The following is a 21,680-nucleotide window of genomic DNA, read 5'->3' as shown; positions in this document are numbered from 1 at the left end:
CAGCAAGGAAAACCACCGTCACCTCTCCGCTGGGAAGCGCTGAGCAAAGGCGAGTCCCCAGGCAACGTGGCCGATTTGATCGGCACAAAGCATGCAAGCTCCACCCCCCAGTCATTCTTAGACTCCTTATTGGGTGAGCAACGCAGCCAAGCAACACAGTTGGAGTCTCCCTCCTCCCTGGCCGGCAGGGAGGGAGGGAGAGGAGCTGCTTCCTTTGAAACCCGGGAAATTTAAGGGACATCATCAATAAGGGACAGCAGCGGGACACAGCGCTGGGATAAGGGACTTTCCCACCAAATAAGGGACGGTTGACAGCTATGCTTAGGTGGTCATGGCAGAACCGTCAGAAACCTGGCAAAGCTACGGAGCCCGGCTGGTCCTCTTCCTCTAACCCTCTGCCAAGCAAAGTAACAATGATGATAATAAAAACCTTGCAATCTAGAACCGCTTTCTGAAGCAATGATGTGTTTTTCCCCCCCTTCCTCTTTAGGGTTGCTGGGAGGTAGTGAGGCGCTGTGGCAAGTGAGCCAACGCCAGCCATCTATGACATCACCCAGCTTGACAACAGCTGCATGGAATTCTGGGAGTATCCTGGACCCCAAGACCCCATGGAACGAATGAAGATGCTGCCATGAACCCTGGGCTCTTTTTAGCCCACCCTGCCAGGCCAGAGACCGGAGACCATGGCTAAGGGTGAGTGTTAGGAAAGCGAGAGAGATCAGGGGCCCCCTATTTTGCATTGCTGTTTCGGGATCGGAAGGACGTCCGCAGTGCAACATTCGCCCCTCGACGTGTCGCCTCCGTACCATACATTATAATGCCAGAGAGCCAGTGTGGTGTAGTGGTTAAGAGCAGTGGACTCGTAATCTGGTGAGCCGGGTTCGATTCCCCGCTCCTCCACCTGCAGCTGGTGGGTGACCTTGGGCCAGTCACACTTCTCTGAAGTCTCTCAGCCCCACTCACCTCACAGAGTGCTTGTTGTGGGGGAGGAAGGGAAAGGAGAATGTTAGCCGCTTTGAGACTCCTTCGGGTAGTGATAAAGCGGGATATCAAATCCAAACTCCTCCTCTTCTACATTATAAGCTTGCGGGGTTCCCACTGGCCCTTGCGAGAACAGGGTGTTCATACGTTCTTCAGACTTTTGCTTACGGTGCTAAGAACATACAGAGGCAGACCATTGGTCCATGATAGCGCATAAGAGCATAGAATCAGAGTCCTGTAGAGGAGATGACATGTTGGATCAGGTCATTTGCCCATCTAGATCAACATCATGTTCTCCCACCAAATGCTTGTGAGTAGACCAGCAAGAGCCCTCTGTCCGGCGGTTTCCAGTGGCTATAATAATAACAATAACAATTTATTATTTATACCCCGCCCATCTGGCTGGGGAAACCTAGGCAGCTTCCAACCGAATGTTATAAACAATGCAGCATCACACATTAAAAACTTCCCTAAACAGGGCCGCCCTCAGTTGTCTTTTAAAAGTAAAGTAGCTGTTTATTTCCTTGACATTTGATGGGAGGGCGTTCCACAGGGCAGGCGCCACCACCAAGAAGGCCCTCTGTCTGGTTCCCTGTAACCTCACTTCTCGCAGCGAGGGAACTGCCAGAAGGCCCTTGGCGCTGGACCTCAGTGTCTGGGCTGGACGATGGGGGTGGAGATGCTCCTTCAGGTATACAGGACCGAGGCCGTTTAGGGTTTTAAAGGTCAGCACCAACGCTTTGAATTGTGCTCGGAAACATCCTGGGAGCCAATGTAGGTCTTTCAAGACCGGTGTTATATGGTCTCGGCTGCCACTCCCAGTCACCAGTCTAGCTGCCACATTCTGGATTAATTGCAGTTTCCAGGTCACCTTCAAAGGTAGCCCCACGTAGAGCGCATTGCAGTAGTCCAAGCGAGAGATAACCAGAGCATGCACCACTTTGGCAAGACAGTCTGCCGGTAGGGAGGGTCCCAGCCTGCGTACCAGATGGAGCTGGTAGATAGCTGCCCTGGACACAGAATTAACCTGTTCCTCCATGGACAGCTGTGAGTCCAAAATGACTCCCAGGCTGCGCACCTGGTCCACGTGACAGCTCTTGAGATACTTGAAGATGGCTTCCAGGTTGTTTGGTCTACTCTCCCACTCTTCATGAGTAGCTCTTCATTCATCATCTAAGGCCCTTTGTGTGCCTCCTCCGTGAGAGGTCCAGAGTGTGGCAAAGCGAGAACGGGGCCTTTTTTGTGCTGGCTCCCCGTTTGTGGGATGCTCTCCCAGGGAGGCTTGTCTGAGAGCACCTTCCCTCTGTATCTTTAGGTACCTGGGGAAAACGTACCCCTTCCACCCGGCCTGCCAATCTGTGTCCTTTTAAATGTGTTTGTGGGGTGGAGGTGAACGGGTCTTTGGTTTCTATGTTGGGAATTTTGTGTTTTCCTTTTGTGTCTGTAAACTGCCCTGCGATCTTTGGACGTGAATTTAATATAGGAATGAATGAATAATAATTTCGTTTCCCTTTCGCCCTCTCTGGAAACCCCACCCTGGATGACAACCAACGGATGGTAGTGCGAGACAGAGACCAGGTACTTTGGGGGCCCAGCGGAGAAAAATGCAACGGCAGATAAGAACTCTGTCCATGCTCAGAGGCGCTAAGTGCTTTTCTTTTATCACATGCCATAGATCAGGGCTTCCTAAACCAGCCTATGAACCCACAAATTTCATTTGAGTGGCCCACGGTGCTCCTGTGGAGAACTGCGGGAATTTGAACTCCGTAGGATTACATGGAATTCATATTGTACAGTCACCCCCTGGTTGTCGAACGCCCCGGAACTTGTACGTTTTGGCTCCCAAACGATCAAAAACCGCAACTGAGTGTTCCAGTTTTCGAATGATTTTCGGAAGCCAAACTTCCAGCGCGGCTTCTGATAGGCTGCAGGACGCTCCTGCAGCCAAACAGAAGCCACGTCTTGGTTTTTGAACAGTTCCGGAAGTCGAACAGATAACCAAGGTATGACTGTAATGGAATAAAATAAAAAATGCAATTAAAATGCAATTAAACAATTGTTGCAACAAGCTGGGGTGGGGGAAACCCCCCTAAGCTGCTTTTATATTCTCAGCTCTTTCCAAGTGGTTTATGACAAGAGAGGGTTTAAGACTCCTGCCTTAAATTTAGGACAAGGAGACTTCCGGGTTGGCGCCTCCGGCAATGGCGGAGCTCCTCCGATCGGGAGGAACTTGCTCCGTGAAAAGCAGGGTCTGACCGCCACGGCGAAGGCGGAGACCCATTGAAATCACAGGCGGGAGAAGCCTGTGAACTTGGGATTCGGCTGGCACCCTTTGCGCCTCCCCTACTCGCGGGGAAACCCTGTTTTGGGGATCCGGAGCGACGTGGGGTGAGCGGCGCGGTGCTTTGAATCGACTGCTTCTTTCACGGAGTGAAGCCGCACTGCTGCTGCCGGGGAGCGATGACTTTTTCCTGTGGACAATTGGATTTTAAACAACTACCCGTGAGTAGAACGGAAAATTGGATCTTTAAATACTTTAATTTGGCACCGAAGCGGGAAGGTTCTAAACAGGAAGTCCGCCTTCCGCTTTTGTAAATAGACTCTCTTGTTTTTTTTCTTTTTTGTCTTTCTTTTTCTTTCTTCTCCTTTTTTTGTAACCTTTAAAAGTAATAAATATTATTTTAAAAAAATAAAATAAATTTAGGACAAGGTGGCTTCGCTTACCTGCCTTGTAATTCACATCTCTCTCATGCAAGCAGTTTGCCCCAGATGTAGAATTGACCATGCCCAAGGACAGAGGGAGGCAACCTAAAGCCCATAGGCCACAAGCAGCCCACGAGGGTTGTTTAATCGGCCCACAAGCCGCCCGCTCAGCGAGTCTCCACGCACTGAACTAAACTGGCGTGGCGCAGCATGGGGACTCGCTTCTGCGGGGCCGGAAATCGTGTCTGCGCATGTGCAGATGCTAAAAATTGCGCCTGTGCAGACGCAGACACTGGAAATCACATCTGCACAACGGAAATTGCTCAGTTGTTTATATAAGAGTACAGCTATTGATTTGTCTTTGCGTGGGAACCACGTCGGGCAAAGAGTCCCGAAACCACTTTGAAATGCACCGTGCGGACACGTCCTAACAGATCCGTTCCTTGTGTTGGTTAGCTTAGCGAGAGAGAGACGGACAGCCTCGGCTCAGACTCGGTGTCCTTAAGGGATGAGGATTCCAGCATCTTCAATCTGGACCAAGAAGAGGAGGAGGAGGAACAGTGTGAGTAAGGGGAACAGGGGCAAAGCGCAAAGTGAGAGCCAAGAGGGTTGGTGGGAGCCTCCCCAATTCAAAGTCCTCTGCGGCAGCCACTCTCCAGAGTTGTCAGATCTGGCATGGGCAAGATGTTCTGGATCAGGCCCAAGGCACAGCTGCTGCAACATCTTAACCAGATGCCTATTGGACACGAAGTGTAAGTGGAGTCCCACGAGGCAAGACACAGCGATAACATTTAATATCCCATACATTTAATATACTTTCTAATACTTTCTTACAATCTAGCATACCGATTTCCCTTTATTTCTTAATATTTTATGTACACAAGGGTCATTCAAACACTACCATAGATCAGTGTTTCCCAACCTTGTGCCTCCAGCTGTTTTTGGACTACAATTCCCATCATCCCTTGCCACTGGTCTTGATAGTCAGGGATGATGGGAGTTGTAGTTCAAAAACAGCTGGAGGCACAAGGTTGGGAAACACTGCCATAGATAATACGTCGCTGTTATTTTTTTTGTAAGTATCTCTTAAACATTTCCCATTTTTGAGAAAATCCTTGTTTGGTGTTACCTCTTGACCTATTTAAGGCACACAACTTTTTTTTCTGATATTTTATTAAAGTTTCAAAATAAGACAATAACCAGAAAAAGCACAAGAAAAAATACAAAAACACAAAAATACAAACAATTAACATAATAGAGGAAAAAAGAAGAAAAAGAAAAAAGAATAACAAAAAATCCCACTTTTTAATCTCTCTTCTTTGATTAACTTGTTTTCCTGACTTCCTCACGCCTCCCTTTTTTGTATTCCATTTAAGAACTTAGTTCAGCAAATTCATCCTATTGGTCTATCTTTTTTTTCCCATCACATATTTCATCACATATTTCATCACTTTTTTTCCCCATCACATATTCATCACTTGTTTTTCATCATATATTTAACTTTCAAATTTCATCTAATATCAATCCACTCTTGCATAATCTTTTACTAGAACCCCTTCATTTCATTCCAATGTCATCAACATTCAAAAATTTTACAATGTTTCTGTAAATAAATTTTAAATTTCCTCCAGTCTTCTTCCGCCGACTCTTCTCCCTGATCTCGAATTCTGCCAGTCATTTCCGCCATTAAGGCACACAACTTTTGCCCCAGAGAGTCCGGAGGTGATTTAGCCACAAATAAAAAAGAAAATAAAATAAAAACAAAAATATTGCTCAGTAGTTAAGTCTCACATGTGATCAGGCAACTAAACCCCAGATTCCTCTCTCCCCCAGTTCTCTCGCCTTCCAGGAGCAGGAGCAGAGATGAGGAACTGGAAGAGTTTGTTGAGGGGGTGGACGAGGGATGGAATACCGACGAACCATCTCCAGAAGTGCCTTTCATCATCCCAGAAGTAGTAACGGACCTCCTTTCGGAGACAGATCTGACAGAACGTGTACATCCGCCTAACCCTCCCCCTTCTCTGGAGGGGGTGTTCCGAAACAACCTGTTGGAAGAACCCAATTTCGCAATAGAGTCGGTGCGTTGACCCCAAAGGCCACTTACGCCAAGGAGCCAAATCCTGCGGTGCCATTTTCCCCCCGGGTAGGGTCGCGGGTGGCGCTGTGGGTTAAACCACAGAGCCTAGGGCTTGCCGATCAGAAGGTCGGCGGTTCGAATCCCCACGACGGGGTGAGCTCCCGTAGCTCGGTCCCTGCTCCTGCCAACCCAGCAGTTCAAAAGCACGTCAAAGTGCAAGTAGATAAATAGGTACCACTCTGGTGGGAAGGTAAATGGTGTTTCCGTGCACTGCTCTGGTTCGCCAGAAGCAGCTTAGTCATGCTGGCCACATGACCCAGAAAAACTATCTGTGGACAAACGCCGGCTCCCTCGGCCAATAAAGCGAGATGAGCGCCGCAAACCCAGAGTCTACCACGACTAGACCTAACGGTCAGGGGTATCTTTACCTTTATCTTAAACCGCTTTGAGGTTTTTCTTAAAAATATAAAGCGGTATAGAAATGAAATAAATAATAATAATAATACACTGGTACCTCGGGTTAGAGACACTTCAGGTTACAGACTCCGCTAACCCAGAATTACCTCAGGTTAAGAACTTTGCTTCAGGATGAGAACAGAAATCGTGCTCCGGCGGTGCAGTGGCGGCGGGAAGCCCCATTAGCTAAGCAGTGCTTCAGGTTAAGAACAGTTTCAGGTTAAGAACGGAGCTCCAGAACGAATTAAGTTCTTAACCCGAGGTACCACTGTAATAATAAATAGCGTATTTTTCGCTCTATAACACGCACCAGACCATAACACGCACATAGTTTTTAGAGGAGGAAAACAAGAAAAAAATATTCTAAACAAAATAGTAGATATATTAGTTTTGTGGTTCATGCTGTGGCCACAGACATGTGATCTGACAGTGAGTTTGGAGTAGCCCAATGCAAAAATCCTGAGGATCCATGTGGATCTATGCTTTGTAACCACGGAGGAGGGAAGGAAGGGGAACCATGGATCCTCTGCTCACGACTGCAGCAGATCCCCCCTGCCACCCACAGGCATTCGCTCCATAACACGCACAGACATTTCCCCTTACTTTCTAGGAGGAAAAAAGTGAGTCTTATACAGCAAAAAATACGGTAATCAATCCATTGACAATGCATGATTTGCTCCACTCTCTCTCACCTTCAGGTCTTGGGAGAAATAAGAGCAAATATCTTGACGGCGGCAGAGGAAGAAGCGAGGACCCTGGCTAGCGAACTAAGGGACGACGAGGATGAAGACGACAACAGGGAATGTGAACCACACAGTGTCCTGACCTGCAGGATATGCCAGCTGTTTGTGCGAACCGTCGACAGGCTGCTGGACAAGTCGGAGGAGCTGATGGATCATTACCTACCTCTTACCGAAGAGGAGATCGGTAAGCATGTGAGCGTGACCACCAGGAGAGAAGGCAGCTGAATCATAGAACCATATACCGTATTTTCCGCTCTGTAAGACGCACCAGACCACAAGACGCACCTCGTTTTTGGAGGAGGAAAACAAGAAAAAATATATTCTGAATCTCAGAAGCCAGAACAGCAAGAGGGATCGCTGCGCAGTGAAAGCAGCAATCCCTCTTGCTATTCTGGCTTCTGGGATAGCTGCGCAGCCTGCATTCGCTCCGTAAGACGCACACACATTTCCCCTGACTTTTTAGAAGGGGAAAAGTTACAGATAGGTAGCCGTGTTGGTCTGCCGTAGTCAAAACAAACAAAAAGATCCTTCCAGTAGCACCTTAAAGACCAACTAAGTTAGTTCTTGGTATGAGCTTTCGTGTGCATGCACACTTCTTCAGTGTATCTGAAGAAGTGTGCATGCACACGAAAGCTCATACCAAGAACTAACTTAGTTGGTCTTTAAGGTGCTACTGGAAGGATTTTTTTTTTTTGTTTAGGAGGGGAAAAGTGAGTCTTATAGAGCAGAAAATACGGTACGTGGTTGGAAGGGACCCCTGCAAGGCAGGAATCACAACTAAAGAATCCCTGAACAGACAGCCGTCCGACCTCTGTATTAAAATCTCCCACAAAGGAGAGACCACCAGCTCCCAAGGGACATAGCTCCCTTGGTTGGAGCATGGTGCTAAATACTAATACTAGTAATAATTTATTATTTATGCCCTGCCCATCTGGGTGGGTTTCCCCAGCGACTCTGGGCAGTTTCCAGCAAAATGCTGTATTAAAATACTTTTCAAAATAATCTTTTTTAATATTTATACCCTGCCCATCCAGCTTAGTTTGGGAGGCTGAGGTTTCCTTTTTGAAGAAAAAGAAAGGGACACTTTTTTTGTCGCTTGCCAGGAAATGCAACCGACCTACCTTTAAATCCGCATTGGGGAAACCCAAGGACTGGAGGGGAAGTCATTAAGTCGCTGTGCTGGGTGCAGACGTCCAAAATATGCGGCAGGCCAAGGAGGCAAACTATTTGGAAGTACAGTCATACCTCGGGACGCGGGTGGCACTGTGGGTTAAACCACAGAGCCTAGGGCTTGCCGATCAGAAGGTCGGCGATTCGAATCCCCGCAATGACGGAGTGAGCTCCCGTTGCTCAGTCCCTGCTCCCGCCAACCTAGCAGTTCGAAAGCACGTCAAAGTGCAAGTAGATAAATAGGTACGGCTCTGGCGGGAAGGTAAATGGCGTTTCCATGCGCTGCTCTGGTTCACAAGAAGCGGCTTAGTCCTGCTGGCCACATGACCCGGAAGCTGTACGCCGGCTCCCTCAGCCAATAAAGCGAGATGAGCGCCGTAACCCCAGAGTCGGCCACGACTGGACCTAATGGTCAGGGGTCCCTTTACCTTTGTACAGTCATATCTCAGGTTACAGCCGCTTCAGGTTGCGTCTATTCGGGTTGCGGACCACCAAAACTGGGAAGTACCGGAACGGGGCATGTGCAGAAGCTCTAAATCACACTTTGCGCATAAGCGCAGAATCTCAACCCGCATGTGTGAAGATGCGCTGCTGTGCGTTGCGAATGTGCATCCCGCACGGATCACGTTCGCAACCCGAGCGTCACTGTATCCCTCTCCCTGTTGATACGCAAAGGATCAGGCCTGGTCTGCCAAAGAATCGCCCTCTGCTGTTCTACCAAGGTTCAATCCCCATATTTGAACACTGCCCAGAAATTTCAGCTGGCTCAAAAAGCTGCAGCCAGATCGCTGGCCTGGGCTGGTTGTAGGGACACAGACGACTTCCTTGCTACAACACAGCCCCCCTTTTTGCAGGCACAGTGCAAAGTGCCGGCCCACGACAAATAAAAGCCCTACATGGCTTAGGTCCAAGCTGCCTGAAAGATTGTATTCCATCATACGCCTCTGCCCATCCTCCGAGATGCTCAGAAGCCATTTTCTCAGCCCTGCCACCCTCAGAGCCTTGTTTGTTGGGGATGCGGGAGAGAGCCTTTTTGGTGGTGGCTCCTCCCAGACTTTGTAACTCCCTCCCTAGAGAAACCAGTCTGGCTCTCTCCTTGCTGCTTTTCTGCCAGCAGGTGAAGAGGCCTTCTCATTCCAACAGGCTTTCGGGGACTGACTGCTTTTAACGAACGGGCTCGTGCCCTGCTCTTTTTATTGCAATTATTTGTATGGTTTTAATCGGGGGAAATGTGGGATATAAATAAATATATATTGATGATGTCGTCTTCCAGATATTTAGAACAATTCCCATCATCTGATGGGAGCTTTCATCCAAAACATCAGATTAATCTCTTACACCCTTTAAGGCAGTGTTTCCCAACCTTGGGTCTCGAGCTGTTTTTGGACTACAATTCCCATCATCCCTAGCTAGCAAGACCAGTGGTCAGGGATTATGGGAACTGTAGTCCAAAAACAGCTGGAGACCCAAGGTTGGGAAATACTGCTTTAAGGCAGGGGTCAGCAAACTATTTCAGCAGGGGGCCGGTCCACTGTCCCTCAGACCTTGTGGGGGGCCGGACTATATTTTTTTTTGGGGGGTGAATGAATTGCTATGCCCCACAAATAACCCCGAGCTGCATTTTAAATAAAAGCACACAATTCTACTCATGTAAAAACACGACGATTCCTGAACCGTCCACAGGCCGGATTTAGAATTGGGCGATTGGGCCGGATCTGGTCCCCGGGCCTTAGTTTGCCTACCCATGCTTTAAGGCAGCGGTTCTCAACTTGTGGGTCTCCAGATGTTGTTGGACTACAACTCCCATCATCCCTTGCTAGCTAGGGGTGATGGGAGTTGTAGTTCAACAACATCTGGGGACCCACAGGTTGAGAAAGGCTGTTTTACGGAGTCTTTGCCTAACTTACCCCTTCTGTCCAGAAACTTGGACCCTTCCAAGGAAGCCAGGACACGAATAAATTTGTGGGTTTTCCAAAGCAATGTGCAGATTGGCGAAAGGGGTTGTCAGGTGTGCTCTGGTTCCTCAATCTCTCTCTGCTTTCCCCAAACCCTTCGCCACTCCCGACTCGGAGCAGGAAATCTGAAGAAAGCTGTCGCGGAGATCGAAGATATGTCCATAGACCACCGGATGCAAGCCTGCCTTGTGAGGATCAACGATCTGTCCAACAAACTCCGTCAAAGGGCCTACATGATGGCACTGAGCAAGTTGCGCTTCACGAGACGGAGCACCCAAGCGAGCATCAATCAGCTCCACGAAACCCTTGAAGTGGTATGCCCAACTCTTCTCTCCCTCCATCCCGATTTAACAACCCATCTCTCCCTGCAAGATCAATGTGCCTTTGGAATTCTTGCCCATTGAAGGGGTGTGTGTGGAATGCCTCGTTTAGAGGGACGCGGGTGGCGCTGTGGTCTGAACCACTGAGCCTCTTGGGCTTGCCGACCGGAAGGTTGGCGGTTCGAGTCCCCGCAATGACGGGGTGAGCTCCCGTTGCTTGGTCCCAGCTCCTGACAACCTAGCAGTTTGAAAGCATGCCAGTGCAAGTAGATAAATAGGCACCACTGTGGTGGGAAGGTAAAGAGTGTTTCCGTGTGCTCTGGTTTCCATCACGGTGTCCCGTTGCGCCAGAAGTGGTTTAGTCCTGCTGGGCACATTACCCAGAAAGCTGTCTGTGGACAAACGCCAGTTCCCTTGGCCTGCTCTGGTTCACCAGAAGCGGCTTAGTCATGCTGGCCACATGACCCGGAAAAACTATCTGTGGACAAACGTCGGCTCCCTCGGCCAGTAAAGCGAGATGAGCGCCGCAACCCCAGAGTCACCTTTGACTGGACTTAACCATCCAGGGGTCATTTACCTTTACCTTACTACCTAACAGGAGCTCAAGGTTCAGCTCCCACCATGGTGGGGGTCTCTGGAATTTCAACCTCTGAGTTAGGGTCCCGGTGAACTCTTGACAATCATAGCAACCAGTGAGTAAAGGCAGAGAGGGAAATAATAAATAATAATAAGGATATAACCCCCCCCCCATCTGATTGGGTTGCCCCAGCCACTCTGGGAAGCTTCCAATAAATTAAAACACAGTGAGACATCAAACATTGAAACTTCCCTATACAGTCATACCTTGGTTCTCGAATGTATTCTATTCTTTGAGTCCGTTCAACTTCCAAAAATGTTTGAAAACCAAGCCGCGGCTTCCAATTGGCTGCAGGAGCTTCCTGCACTTAATCGGAAGCTGCGTCCGACGTTCGGCTTCCAAAAAACATTCGCAAACCGGAACACTTACTTCCGGGTTTGCGGCGTTTGTGAGCCAAAATGTTTGAGTACCAAGGCGTTCGAGAACCAAGGTACGACTGCACAGGGCTGCTGTCAGGTGTCTTCTAAAAGGCAGTTGTTTATTTCCTTGACATCTGATGTGAGGGCGTTCCACAGGGAGGGCGCCACCACTGAGAAGTCCCTCTGCCTGGTTCCATTTAACTTCACTTCTTGTACTGAGGGCGCTGCTAGAACACACTTCCTCAACCTTGGCCCTCCAGATGTTTTGAGACTACAATTGCCATCAACCCTGACCACTGGTCCTGCTAGCTAGGGATCATGGGAGTTGTAGGCCAAAAACATCTGGAGTGCCGAGGTTGAGGAAGCCTGTGCTAGAAGGCCCTTGGAGCTGGACCTCAGTGTCCGGGCTGAACGATGGGGGTAGAGACGCTCCTGCAGGTATACAGGGCCAAGGACTTTAAAGATCAGTACCAACACTTTGAATTGAGCTCAGAAACGTATTGGGAGCCAATGTTGAAAATGAGAAGAATTAGCCATGGAAAATGTCCCCAAACATCCCCAGCCAGTCTCCGACCTTTCTGGGAACACCGTCGGGAGACGGAAAGAGATTCTACAACCTCTCAGGGAATATCTGAAATCAATGGAACTAAAGGGCGGTTTGAACCCCTGTACCGCGGGTGGCGCTGTGGGTTAAACCTCGATCAGAAGGTCGGCGGTTCAAATCCCCGCGACGGGGTGAGTGCCCGTTGCTCGGTCCCTGCTCCGGCCCACCTCAAAGTGCAAGTAGATAAATAGGTACCACTCCGGCGGGAAGGTAAACTGCGTTTCCGTGCACTGCTCTGGTTCGCCAGAAGTGGCTTAGTCTTGCTGGCCACATGACCCGGAAGCTGTACGCCGGCTCCCTCAGCCAGTAAAGCGAGATGAGCAACGCAACACCAGAGTCGGCCACGACTGGACCTAATGGTCAGGGGTCCCTTTACCCTTTACCTTACCAACCCCCATTTGAGCTTTGTTCATGGGCTCCCTATATCCCATCTAACCAGGGAGGGTTTACAAAGCAATGCGGTGGTGGCTGGTCCTTTAGGCAGCACTGCTCTACCAACCTCAGCCTGCCTCCACCAGCCAGGCTTCTTACTTAAAATCAGCCCAGGGGGTGGGACTGCCAAGTTTCTTTGTCCTTGGTCCGAGTATTGCCCTCATTAAACTTGGCAAGGAGGGGGAAGATGACAAAACAAGGGTTGGTTGGCGCCGAACATCATTGCCTCTGGCTCCACCTCCTTTTGGGTTTCCTGCCCAACCAGACCCAATGGCCACAAGCCACCATGGCTGAAATTGTGTAACAGCAACAACACCTAACATTTCTCACTCGCACAGGGCTCAGCCAGGTGAGAAGAAACAGGCCCAAGTATTTGGTACCCTGGAGAGCTCCTGCAGGGCACAGGTGTGTCCACCTAATTCATTGTGTTATCCTCTTCTTTTTAACCATCCCATGGACATTTCTAGATTGATCAGGTGCAGCACAGAGCAGAACTGGAGATTGGTCCGTCCAATGAACGGATGAGCATGATCTGCGTGGAGTGGAGCGCGAGCCCGCGTCGGAATTCTGCCCAGGGGAATGAAGAATTCAGCACCCTGGACATTGGGGTGCCTCGTGCTCAGAGTACCATGGTCGAGAGAGAAAGATCTGGGTCGCCTCGCGATCACACCACCACGATCGAGTGCGAGGAAATCGGGGTGTCTCAGGCTCACAGCACCACGATCGAGTGCGAGGAAATCGGGCTTCCCGCTGCTCAGAGCACCATGATCGAGTGCAAGGAAATTGGGCTGCCTCGTGCGCACAGCACCATCGTAGAGTGCGAGGAAATCACCTGCTCAGAGGTCGAGATGACGCCCACAGAGGTCGAGATGTTGCCCATACCAATCAGCCCCCCAGAAATAGTTGAGGTGCCACAACCAGCAATCATTATCCCGGTGAACGTTGAGGTGCCGCCCCCGCCAATCATCATCCCGGTGAAAGTTGAGATGGCACCCGCACCGATAATCATCCCAGTGAAAGTTGAGATGCCGCCTGCAGCCCCCAGTCGCCACAAGAAGGACCCCATCTACAGAGATGTGTCTAACATCACATTGACGGCACCAGGTTGCGATGAGGAGGACGAGATCACCCTACGGATGCGCGACGAGGAAGATGAGAATGACAGCCCTACCTCTGAGGTACAGTGGTGCCTCACAAGACGAAAAGAATCCGTTCCGCGAGTCTCTTCGTCTTGCAGTTTTTTCGTCTTGCGAAGCAAGCCCATTAGCGGCTTAGCGAATTAGCGCTATTAGAGGGCTTAGCAGATCAGCTGATAAGCGGCTTAGCGGCTTGGGAAAAAGGGGAGGGAAAAGAAAAAAACCCATAGGAAATTTGTTTTGCGAAGCACCTCCAAAACGGAAAACCCTTTCGTCTAGCGGGTTTTCCGTCTTGCGAGGCATTCGTCTTGCGGGGCACCACTGTACCCTTTTCTTCAAATTCTGAGCCGCCGTGTTGTTACAAGGGTTTGCCGCTGGAGAACCTTCATGGTCCGTTCCAACTCTATGATTCCATTATCTGCTGAAGTCCCCCTTACCTAAACCACGCTCCTTGGCACATTGTTGTGTTGTGGAAGCGCATTCGAATTTCCCATGAGCCCAAAGCGCCACCCACAGATCGTTGCTTCTCTGGGCAAGTTACTGTTCCCGACCTCCAATCTGGGGGCATTTCCAGAAGCAGTGACTCTTACTGAGATATGCTCACTTCCAAGGATTTTATCTTAAACTTATCAACCTTTTCTAGCATAAGAACAGTGCCCCCAATTTCAATTCTCGGGGGGAGGGAAACAACCTTAAATTTGAAGTTTGGGGAACACAGGGTGGTACAATAAAAGCAGCTTCTCTGTGCAGTTCTCGCAATAACCGTGGTGGAGCTGAAAAACCGTGATTCACTACAACGCCAACCTGCCTTCTATTCCTTTACAACCTCAGTTGCTTCTTTTAAAAAGAAGCAAAACACTGTATTTTATTACAATGCTTCGTTAATTCTAGCCAGTTCGGGCTGCTCGTTTTGCAGATTCAGGCCCAACCTCTGCCTCCAGTCCTGCAGGGCTTATAGACCCTTTGGACTGGACCAGAAAATTCAAGGACTATCACCCTCCTCCTCTAGGTCTCCAGAGGAAAGACGAGACCTTAGCGGGCAGGCAGTTTTCTTTTGTTATAAGCTGCTCCAGGGCTGTCCTAGGCCGCTTGCCGCTTGAAGCAGAATGGAAAAGGGCACACATGCTTCTGCCCCCTCCTCCTCTGCCATCCCTCCCAACACAGCCTGAGACTGGAGGCACACTGAAAAAGTCCTGGTTTGCTGCTTGTAGAGGATTGCATAATAGATCTGTGGACTCCTGGCATGTTGATATGGAAGGTTTTTGGTTTTTTTAAGCATTCATAGTATTTAAGAGGAAGAGGAAGAAGCAGTTCTGAATTTTATGTAGTCGGTACTACAGAATAAGGGACGCGGGTGGCGCTGTGGGTTAAACCACAGAGCCTAGGACTTGCCAATCAGAAGGTCGGCGGTTCGAATCCCCGCAACGACGGGGTGAGCTCCCGTTGCTCGGTCCCTGCTCCTGCCAATCTAGTAGTTATAAAGCACACCAGTGAAAGTAGATAAATAGGTTCCACTCCAACGGGAAGGTAAATGGCATTTTCGTGTGCTGCTCTGGTTCAGCAGAAGCGGCTTAGTCCTGCTGGCCACATGACCTAGAAGCTCCCTTGGCCAGTAAAGCGAGATGAGCGCTGCAACCCCAGAGTCGGTCACAACTGGACCTGATGGTCAGGGGTCCCTTTACCTTTACTACAGAATAAAGATTTGGGGAGGTATTTGGTATGGGATAGAGTTAATGGGGGGTTAGAGCAGCAAATGTAAGAGATTAGGCAAGGTCACAGTTTGCTTGGGTTAGAGAACTGTGTAACAAAGAGGGAATAATGAGTGGGAAGTACATTAAGCCTGAGGGAAATGGACCTGTTTTGTGAAAAGGCGAATTGGGTAACAAGGTAAAACAGAATTATTTTCCTGGATGTGTAAAACTTGAGTATGGTTAACTAGGATGTTGTGAACTCAAAGACAGGATGATTTAAGTTGTACTGGAGGAAGCACGATTTAAAATTACAATTCGTGGGGATCGATAAAGTAAGATTTTAATTCTGTTTGATTAATTGGTCAAAACAAAAAAATTCCTTCCAGTAGCACCTTAAAGACCAACTAAGTCTGTTTCAGTGTATCTGAAGAAGTGTGCATGCACACGAAAGCTCATACCAAGAACTAACTTAGTTGGTCTTTAAGGTGCTACTGGAAGGAATTTTGTTTTGTTTTGACTATGGCAGACCAACACGGCTACCTATCTGTAACTGATTAATTGGTAAAATAGCTGGGTAAATGTCTAAACAGGAACTGAACATGTACCGTTGATGGAAATAGGAATGGATGGAAACCTATTAGGAATTAAGGGGGGGGTTATTTTTTTACTGTGAGCAGAAAAGGAGGGAGGGAAAAGGAGCATCTTCAAGGGGGGGGGGAGAGTCAAATTCTAAATCTGGGTTAAATTTGAATTAATTTGTTTCGTTGAAAACTAATAAAAATTAATTGGCATGGTGCACAAAGAAAAATGTAAAATTTAGTGCTGGTAGCCATCATCCGCAGGAAATAATGGACCTTCCATGTTCAGAGGCAGTCTACCTCAAATTCCAGTTGGTTGATGGGATTTGTATATGAGGGCTGATGATTTTAGCTGAGGGGCTTCCCAGAGGCATCTCTGCTCAGCCAGTGTGAGAACAGGGTATACACATCTTTCAGGGTCCTCATCTTCAGGCTGAAACAGCAGACATACAAAGAGAGAGATTCTTGAATATTCTCCTTTGGTGGAGACTCTCTTCAAGGTGGCTAAGGGCCCTCGTATCTACGGGACCGCCTCTCCTGGTCTGCCCCGCAGAGGACCTTAAGGTCCATGAATAACCATAGTTTGGAGGTCCCGGGCCCTAAGGAAGTCAGACTATCCTCCACCAGGGCCAGGGCCTTCTCAGTGATGGCCCCGACCTGGTGGAATGCTGTCCCAGGAGACCAGGGCCCTGCAGGATTTAACCTCCTTCCGCCAGGCCTGTAAGACAGAGCTATTCCACCTGGCCTTTATTTAACTTGAATTCAGCCTGATCTTTTATTTCCCTTCTCTTCCCTCCCCCTCCCTTTTTATGAAGATCACCCGCTCTGAGACCTCCCCTGGCCTCTTCGCTGGCCCAAATAGGACTAATTCAGCCAGCTAGCCCTAGGAATTATCTAATTGATTTTTGATTTTTATTGTTATTCGTGTTTTTATACCGTATTTTATGCTGCTTTTATAATTGTTTTAAATTTGTTGTTAGCCACCCTGAGCCCGGTTTTTGAACCGGGAAGGGTGGGGTATAAATAAAAAATTATTATTATTATTTATTATAAAGTGCTTCCATGAGCATCTGTTAAGCTGGTGCTTCAAACTCAGGGTGAAATGAGGGGGGATACCTTAGGGTTGGATGGAATTTTATTTGGTTTTGCGGAGGCTTCCTTGTGGACAGGGGACTATAAATCTGAACAAGTGTCCTTTCTATTCTGACAGATAGAAGCCAAGACATTGGCAAAGTCCCGAAGCGTGACCCAGAACCTCCAAGGCACGTACGAGAACCTGGTGGCCAGCCTGAAAGACATCCCAGAAGAGCTCCGGAACAAGCTGTCCCAAACCAGCCGGCACATAAGGGAGCTCCACTCCGATTTTGTCTCAGCCCACAATTTTGGAGATTTGGCTGACAACGTCTTGAACAAGAGCTTTGCGATCATGGCTGAAGCCCAGGGCTCCATGGATGAACTGATGGAGTATGCTTTGCAAAGTCCCGAATCTCTCTTGCGGTTGAAGGACTACCTGCCTAACCCGGACATGAAGGAGGAAGAGGTGGTGATGGATGTTCCCCCTTTCATGGAGAAAGAAGAGGAAGAGGTCCAATCTTCTCACAATCAGGAGTTGGAGCGGAACTCACTGAAAAGCCAAAAGTCATACCAGCGAAAAGGTGGTGATGAAGAAAGTTCTTCAAATAAGGAAGAGGAGGTCCAACCTTCTCACAATCAGGAGTTAGAGCGGAACTCGTTGAAAAGCCAAAAGTCATACCAGCGAAAAGGAGGTGATGAAGAAAGTTCTTCAAATAAGGAAGAGGAGGTCCAACCTTTTCACAATCAAGAGTTAGAGCGGAACTCGTTGAAAAGCCAAAAGTCATACCAGCGAAAAGGAGGTGATGAAGAAAGTTCTTCAAATAAGGAAGAGGAGGTCCAACCTTCTCACAATCAGGAGTTGGAGCGGAACTCACTGAAAAGCCAAAAGTCATACTGGCAAAAAGGAGGTGATGAAGAAAGTTCTTCAAATAAGGAAGAGGAGGTAAAATCTTCTCACATTCAGGAGTTGGAGGAGCGGAACTCGCTGAAAAGCCAAAAGTCATACCAGCGAAAAGGTGGTGATGAAGAAAGTTCTTCAAATAAGGAAGAGGAGCTCCAACCTTCTCACAATCAGGAGTTGGAGCGGAACTCACTGAAAAGCCAAAAGTCATACCAGCGAAAAGGAGGTGATGAAGAAAGTTCTTCAAATAAGGAAGAGGAGGTCCAACCTTCTCACAATCAGGAGTTGGAGCGGAACTCACTGAAAAGCCAAAAGTCATACCAGCGAAAAGGAGGTGATGAAGAAAGTTCTTCAAATAAGGAAGAGGAGGTCCAACCTTTTCACAATCAAGAGTTAGAGCGGAACTCGTTGAAAAGCCAAAAGTCATACTGGCAAAAAGGAGGTGATGAAGAAAGTTCTTCAAATAAGGAAGAGGAGGTAAAATCTTCTCACATTCAGGAGTTGGAGGAGCGGAACTCACTGAAAAGCCAAAAGTCATACCAGCAAAACAGTGGGGCCAAGGAATCTTCTTCAAATAAGGAAGAGGAGGTTCCACCTTCTGGCAAGCAGAAGACAGAGAAGCAGAACTCACTGAAACTCCAACAGGTCTACGAGCCAAAAGGTGGGGACAAGGACACTTCTACAAATAAGGGAAAGGAGGTTCAACCTTCTCACAAGAAGGAGATGGAAGAAAGGAGCATCCTCAAAATACAGGAGGCTTACGACCCAAAAGATTGTGATGAGGAAGCTTCTACAAATAAGGAAGAGGAGGTTCAACCTTCTCAGAAGTGGGAGATGGAGGGACGGAACATCCTCAAAATCCAGCAGGCTTATGACCCGAAAGGTTGTGACGAGGAAGAACCTTCCAACAAGGAGGAAGTGGTCCAACATTCTAGCAAACCGGTGGAGGACATCCTGAAAATCCAGGCGACCTACGACCCCAAAGGTTGTGACGATGAATCCTATACGGTCAAGGACGATGACGAAACTCCTTCTAGAAAAGAAGAGACCCCACCTTCTGGCAAAAAGGAGGCAAAGGAGTGGAATATTCTGAAAATCTTGCAATCTTACACACCAAAATTTGCTGATGATAGATGGGAAGAGATGGAGGAGGAGGAGGCCGCACCTACTAGCCAAGAGGAGGACAAAGAGCGGAATATACTGAAAATTCAACAGGCCTATGACCCAAAAGGTTGTGATGAGGAAGCTTCTATGAATGAGGAGGTTCAAACATCTGACAAGTGGGAGATGGAGGGGTGGAGCATTCTCAAACTCCAGCAGACTTACGACCCCAAAGGCTGCGATGAGGAAACACCTTCCAGTAAGGGAGAGGAAGCGGTCCAACTTTCTGGCCACGTAGTGGAGGACATCCTGAAAATCCAGGAGACCTACGACCCCAAAGGCTGCGATGATGAATCCTATACGGGCAAGGAGGAGAAGGTGTTCCGGACTTCTGGAACACAGGAAGTGGAGAATGACGAAGCTCCTTCTAGGAAAGAGGAGATTCCACCCGCTGGCAAAGAGGAAGCAAAAGAGTGGAAGATACTGAAAATCCTGCAAGCTTACACACCAAAATTTGCTGATGATAGATGGGAAGAGGAGGAGGGTGGCGTCGCACCTACTAGCCAAGAGGAGGACAAAGAGCGGAATATACTGAAAATTCAACAGGCCTATGACCCAATAGGTTGCCTTGAGGAAGCTTCTATGACTAAGGAAGAGGAGGTTCAACCATCTGGCAAGTGGGAGACTGAGGGGTGGAGCATTCTGAAACTCCAGCAGACTTACGACCCAAAAGGCTGTGATGAGGAAACACCTTCCAGGAAGGGGGAGGAGGAAGTGGTCCAACATTCTGGCCAAGTAGTGGAGGACATCCTGAAAATCCAGGAGACCTACGACCCCAAAGGCTGTGATGATGAATCCTATACAGGTAAGGAGGAGAAGGTGTTCCGGACTTCTGGAACACAGGAGAACGACAAAACTCCTCCTAGGACAGAGATCCCACCTTCGGGGAAAGAGCAGGCAAAGGACTGGGATATATTTAAAATCCTGAAAGTTAATATGCCTAAATCTTCTGATGATGACTCACCTTCCAGCAGGAAGGAGATGGAAGTCCCACCTCCCAGCCAAGAGGAAGACAAAGAGAGGAATATACTGAAAATTCAAAAAGCCTATGACCCAAAAGCTTGTGACGAGGAAGCTTCTATGAATGAGGAAGAGGTTCAATCTTCTGGCAAGCGGGAGATGGACAGACAGAACATCCTGAAAATCCAGCAGGCTTACGACCCAAAAAGTTGTGAAGAAGAAGCACCTTCCAGGAAGGAGGAGGTGGTCCAACCTTCTGGCAAACCGGTGGAGGACATCCTGAAAATCCAGGAGACCTACGACCCCAAAGGTTGCGATGATGAATCCTATACAGGTAAGGGGGAGAAGGTGTTCCGGACTTCTGGAACACAGGAGAACGACAAAACTCCTCCTAGGACAGAGATCCCACCTTCGGGGAAAGAACAGGCAAAGGACTGGGATATATTTAAAATCCTGAAAGTTAATATGCCTAAATTTTCTGATGATGAATCACCTTCCAGCAGGAAGGAGAAGGAAGTCCCACCTCCCAGCCAAGAAGAGGACAAAGAGCGGAATATACTGAAAATTCAACAAGCCTATGACCCAAAAGCTTGTGACGAGGAAGGTTCTACAAATAAGGAAGAGGTTCAATCTTCTGGCAAGCAGGAGATGGACAGACGGAATATCCTGAAAATCCAGCAGGCTTACGACCCAAAAAGTTGTGAAGAAGAAGCACCTTCCAGGAAGGAGGAGGTGGTCCAACCTTCTGGCAAACCGGTGGAGGACATCCTGAAAAACCAGGAGACCTACAACCCCAAAGGCTGTGATGATGAATCCTACACGGGCAAAGAGGCAAAGGTGTTCCGAACACCTGACAATGACAAGGTGCAGAACGACAAAACTCATTCTAGAAAAGAGGAGAAGGTCCAGCCTTCTGGCCAAGAGGAGGCAAAGGACTGGAAGATCCTGAAAATGCTGCAAGCTTACACACCCAAGTTTTCTGACGGTGAATCGCCTTCTGGCAGGGAGAAAGCAGAAGTGGTGGTGGCCGCACCTCCTCAAAGAGAGGTGAGGGAGTGGAACATACTGAAACTCCAACAGGCCTACGACCCAAAAGGGTGCGACGAAGACTCCTCCAACTACAGAGAGGAGGCCCAGCCTTCTGGCAAACCAGAAATGGAAGGCTGGAACATCCTCAAAATCCAACAGGCCTATGACCCAAAGGGTTGCGACGACGAAAGCCCCAAGGAGGAGTTCCAACATTTCGGCCAGTGGAACCTGCAGGGATATAACATACTGAAGATACAGCAAGCCTACGACCCCAAAAGCTGCCCCGATGATGATAAATAAGTCAAGACTCCGAAAGAGCAGAGCTACACGCTTCTGACCCCAATGAAGCCGGCAAACGGGGGTGGACTTCACTTGAAAGGCTTGCCCGAGTTTTCCAAGGGACGGGTCTGGGGCTCAGTCACTGAAATAAGAGAGGCAATTTGGAACTTCGTTTTGGCCATAGATGTGTTTTGCTTGGGCAGTCCCTCCCTCCCCCGCTGGGCCTAGGCCATACAGGACAATGGCCATGGCTGGCTCGTTGTGGTTTCTCCTAAGAGGTACCTGGTGGCTTGCTTGTGAGAGTATTTTCCTAACAATGCTAGAAGGTGCTGATGGGTGGGTTTTAAGTCTCTGGGGAGTAGAGGGCCAGACTGTAGGCTAGGTGGGGTGGAGGAATTCCCTCTCACAAGACGGAACGGAATTCCATTTCGAAG

At 48.7% G+C, this 21,680-nt stretch overlaps 1 protein-coding gene and 1 long non-coding RNA gene across 2 annotated transcripts; both read left to right on the top strand.

Moving 5' to 3' along the window:
• Positions 1 to 513: 513 nt before the first annotated feature.
• Positions 514 to 4,262, top strand: LOC309361006. The gene is made up of 3 exons (XR_014164279.1): positions 514 to 693; positions 2,543 to 2,559; positions 4,141 to 4,262. It is a non-coding gene; the product is annotated as an uncharacterized lncRNA (long non-coding RNA).
• A 97-nt stretch (positions 4,263 to 4,359) lies between these two features.
• Positions 4,360 to 21,417, top strand: LOC309361061 (uncharacterized protein; the record flags this gene model as incomplete). Its single annotated transcript, XM_081896014.1, has 6 exons — positions 4,360 to 4,436; positions 5,501 to 5,762; positions 6,916 to 7,144; positions 10,206 to 10,399; positions 12,905 to 13,615; positions 17,053 to 21,417. The coding sequence occupies 6 exons, from the start codon at positions 4,360 to 4,362 to the stop codon at positions 21,265 to 21,267; spliced, it is 5,688 nt and encodes a 1,895-aa protein (XP_081752140.1). The 3' UTR covers positions 21,268 to 21,417.
• Between the last annotated feature and the right edge of the window lie 263 nt (positions 21,418 to 21,680).

Source organism: Podarcis melisellensis (genome assembly GCF_964234715.1).
Source record: "Podarcis melisellensis genome assembly, chromosome: 18".
NCBI lineage: Eukaryota > Metazoa > Chordata > Lepidosauria > Squamata > Lacertidae > Podarcis > Podarcis melisellensis.
Note: the sequence above shows the minus strand (reverse complement) of the source record. Positions and strands in the feature narration are given on the sequence as shown.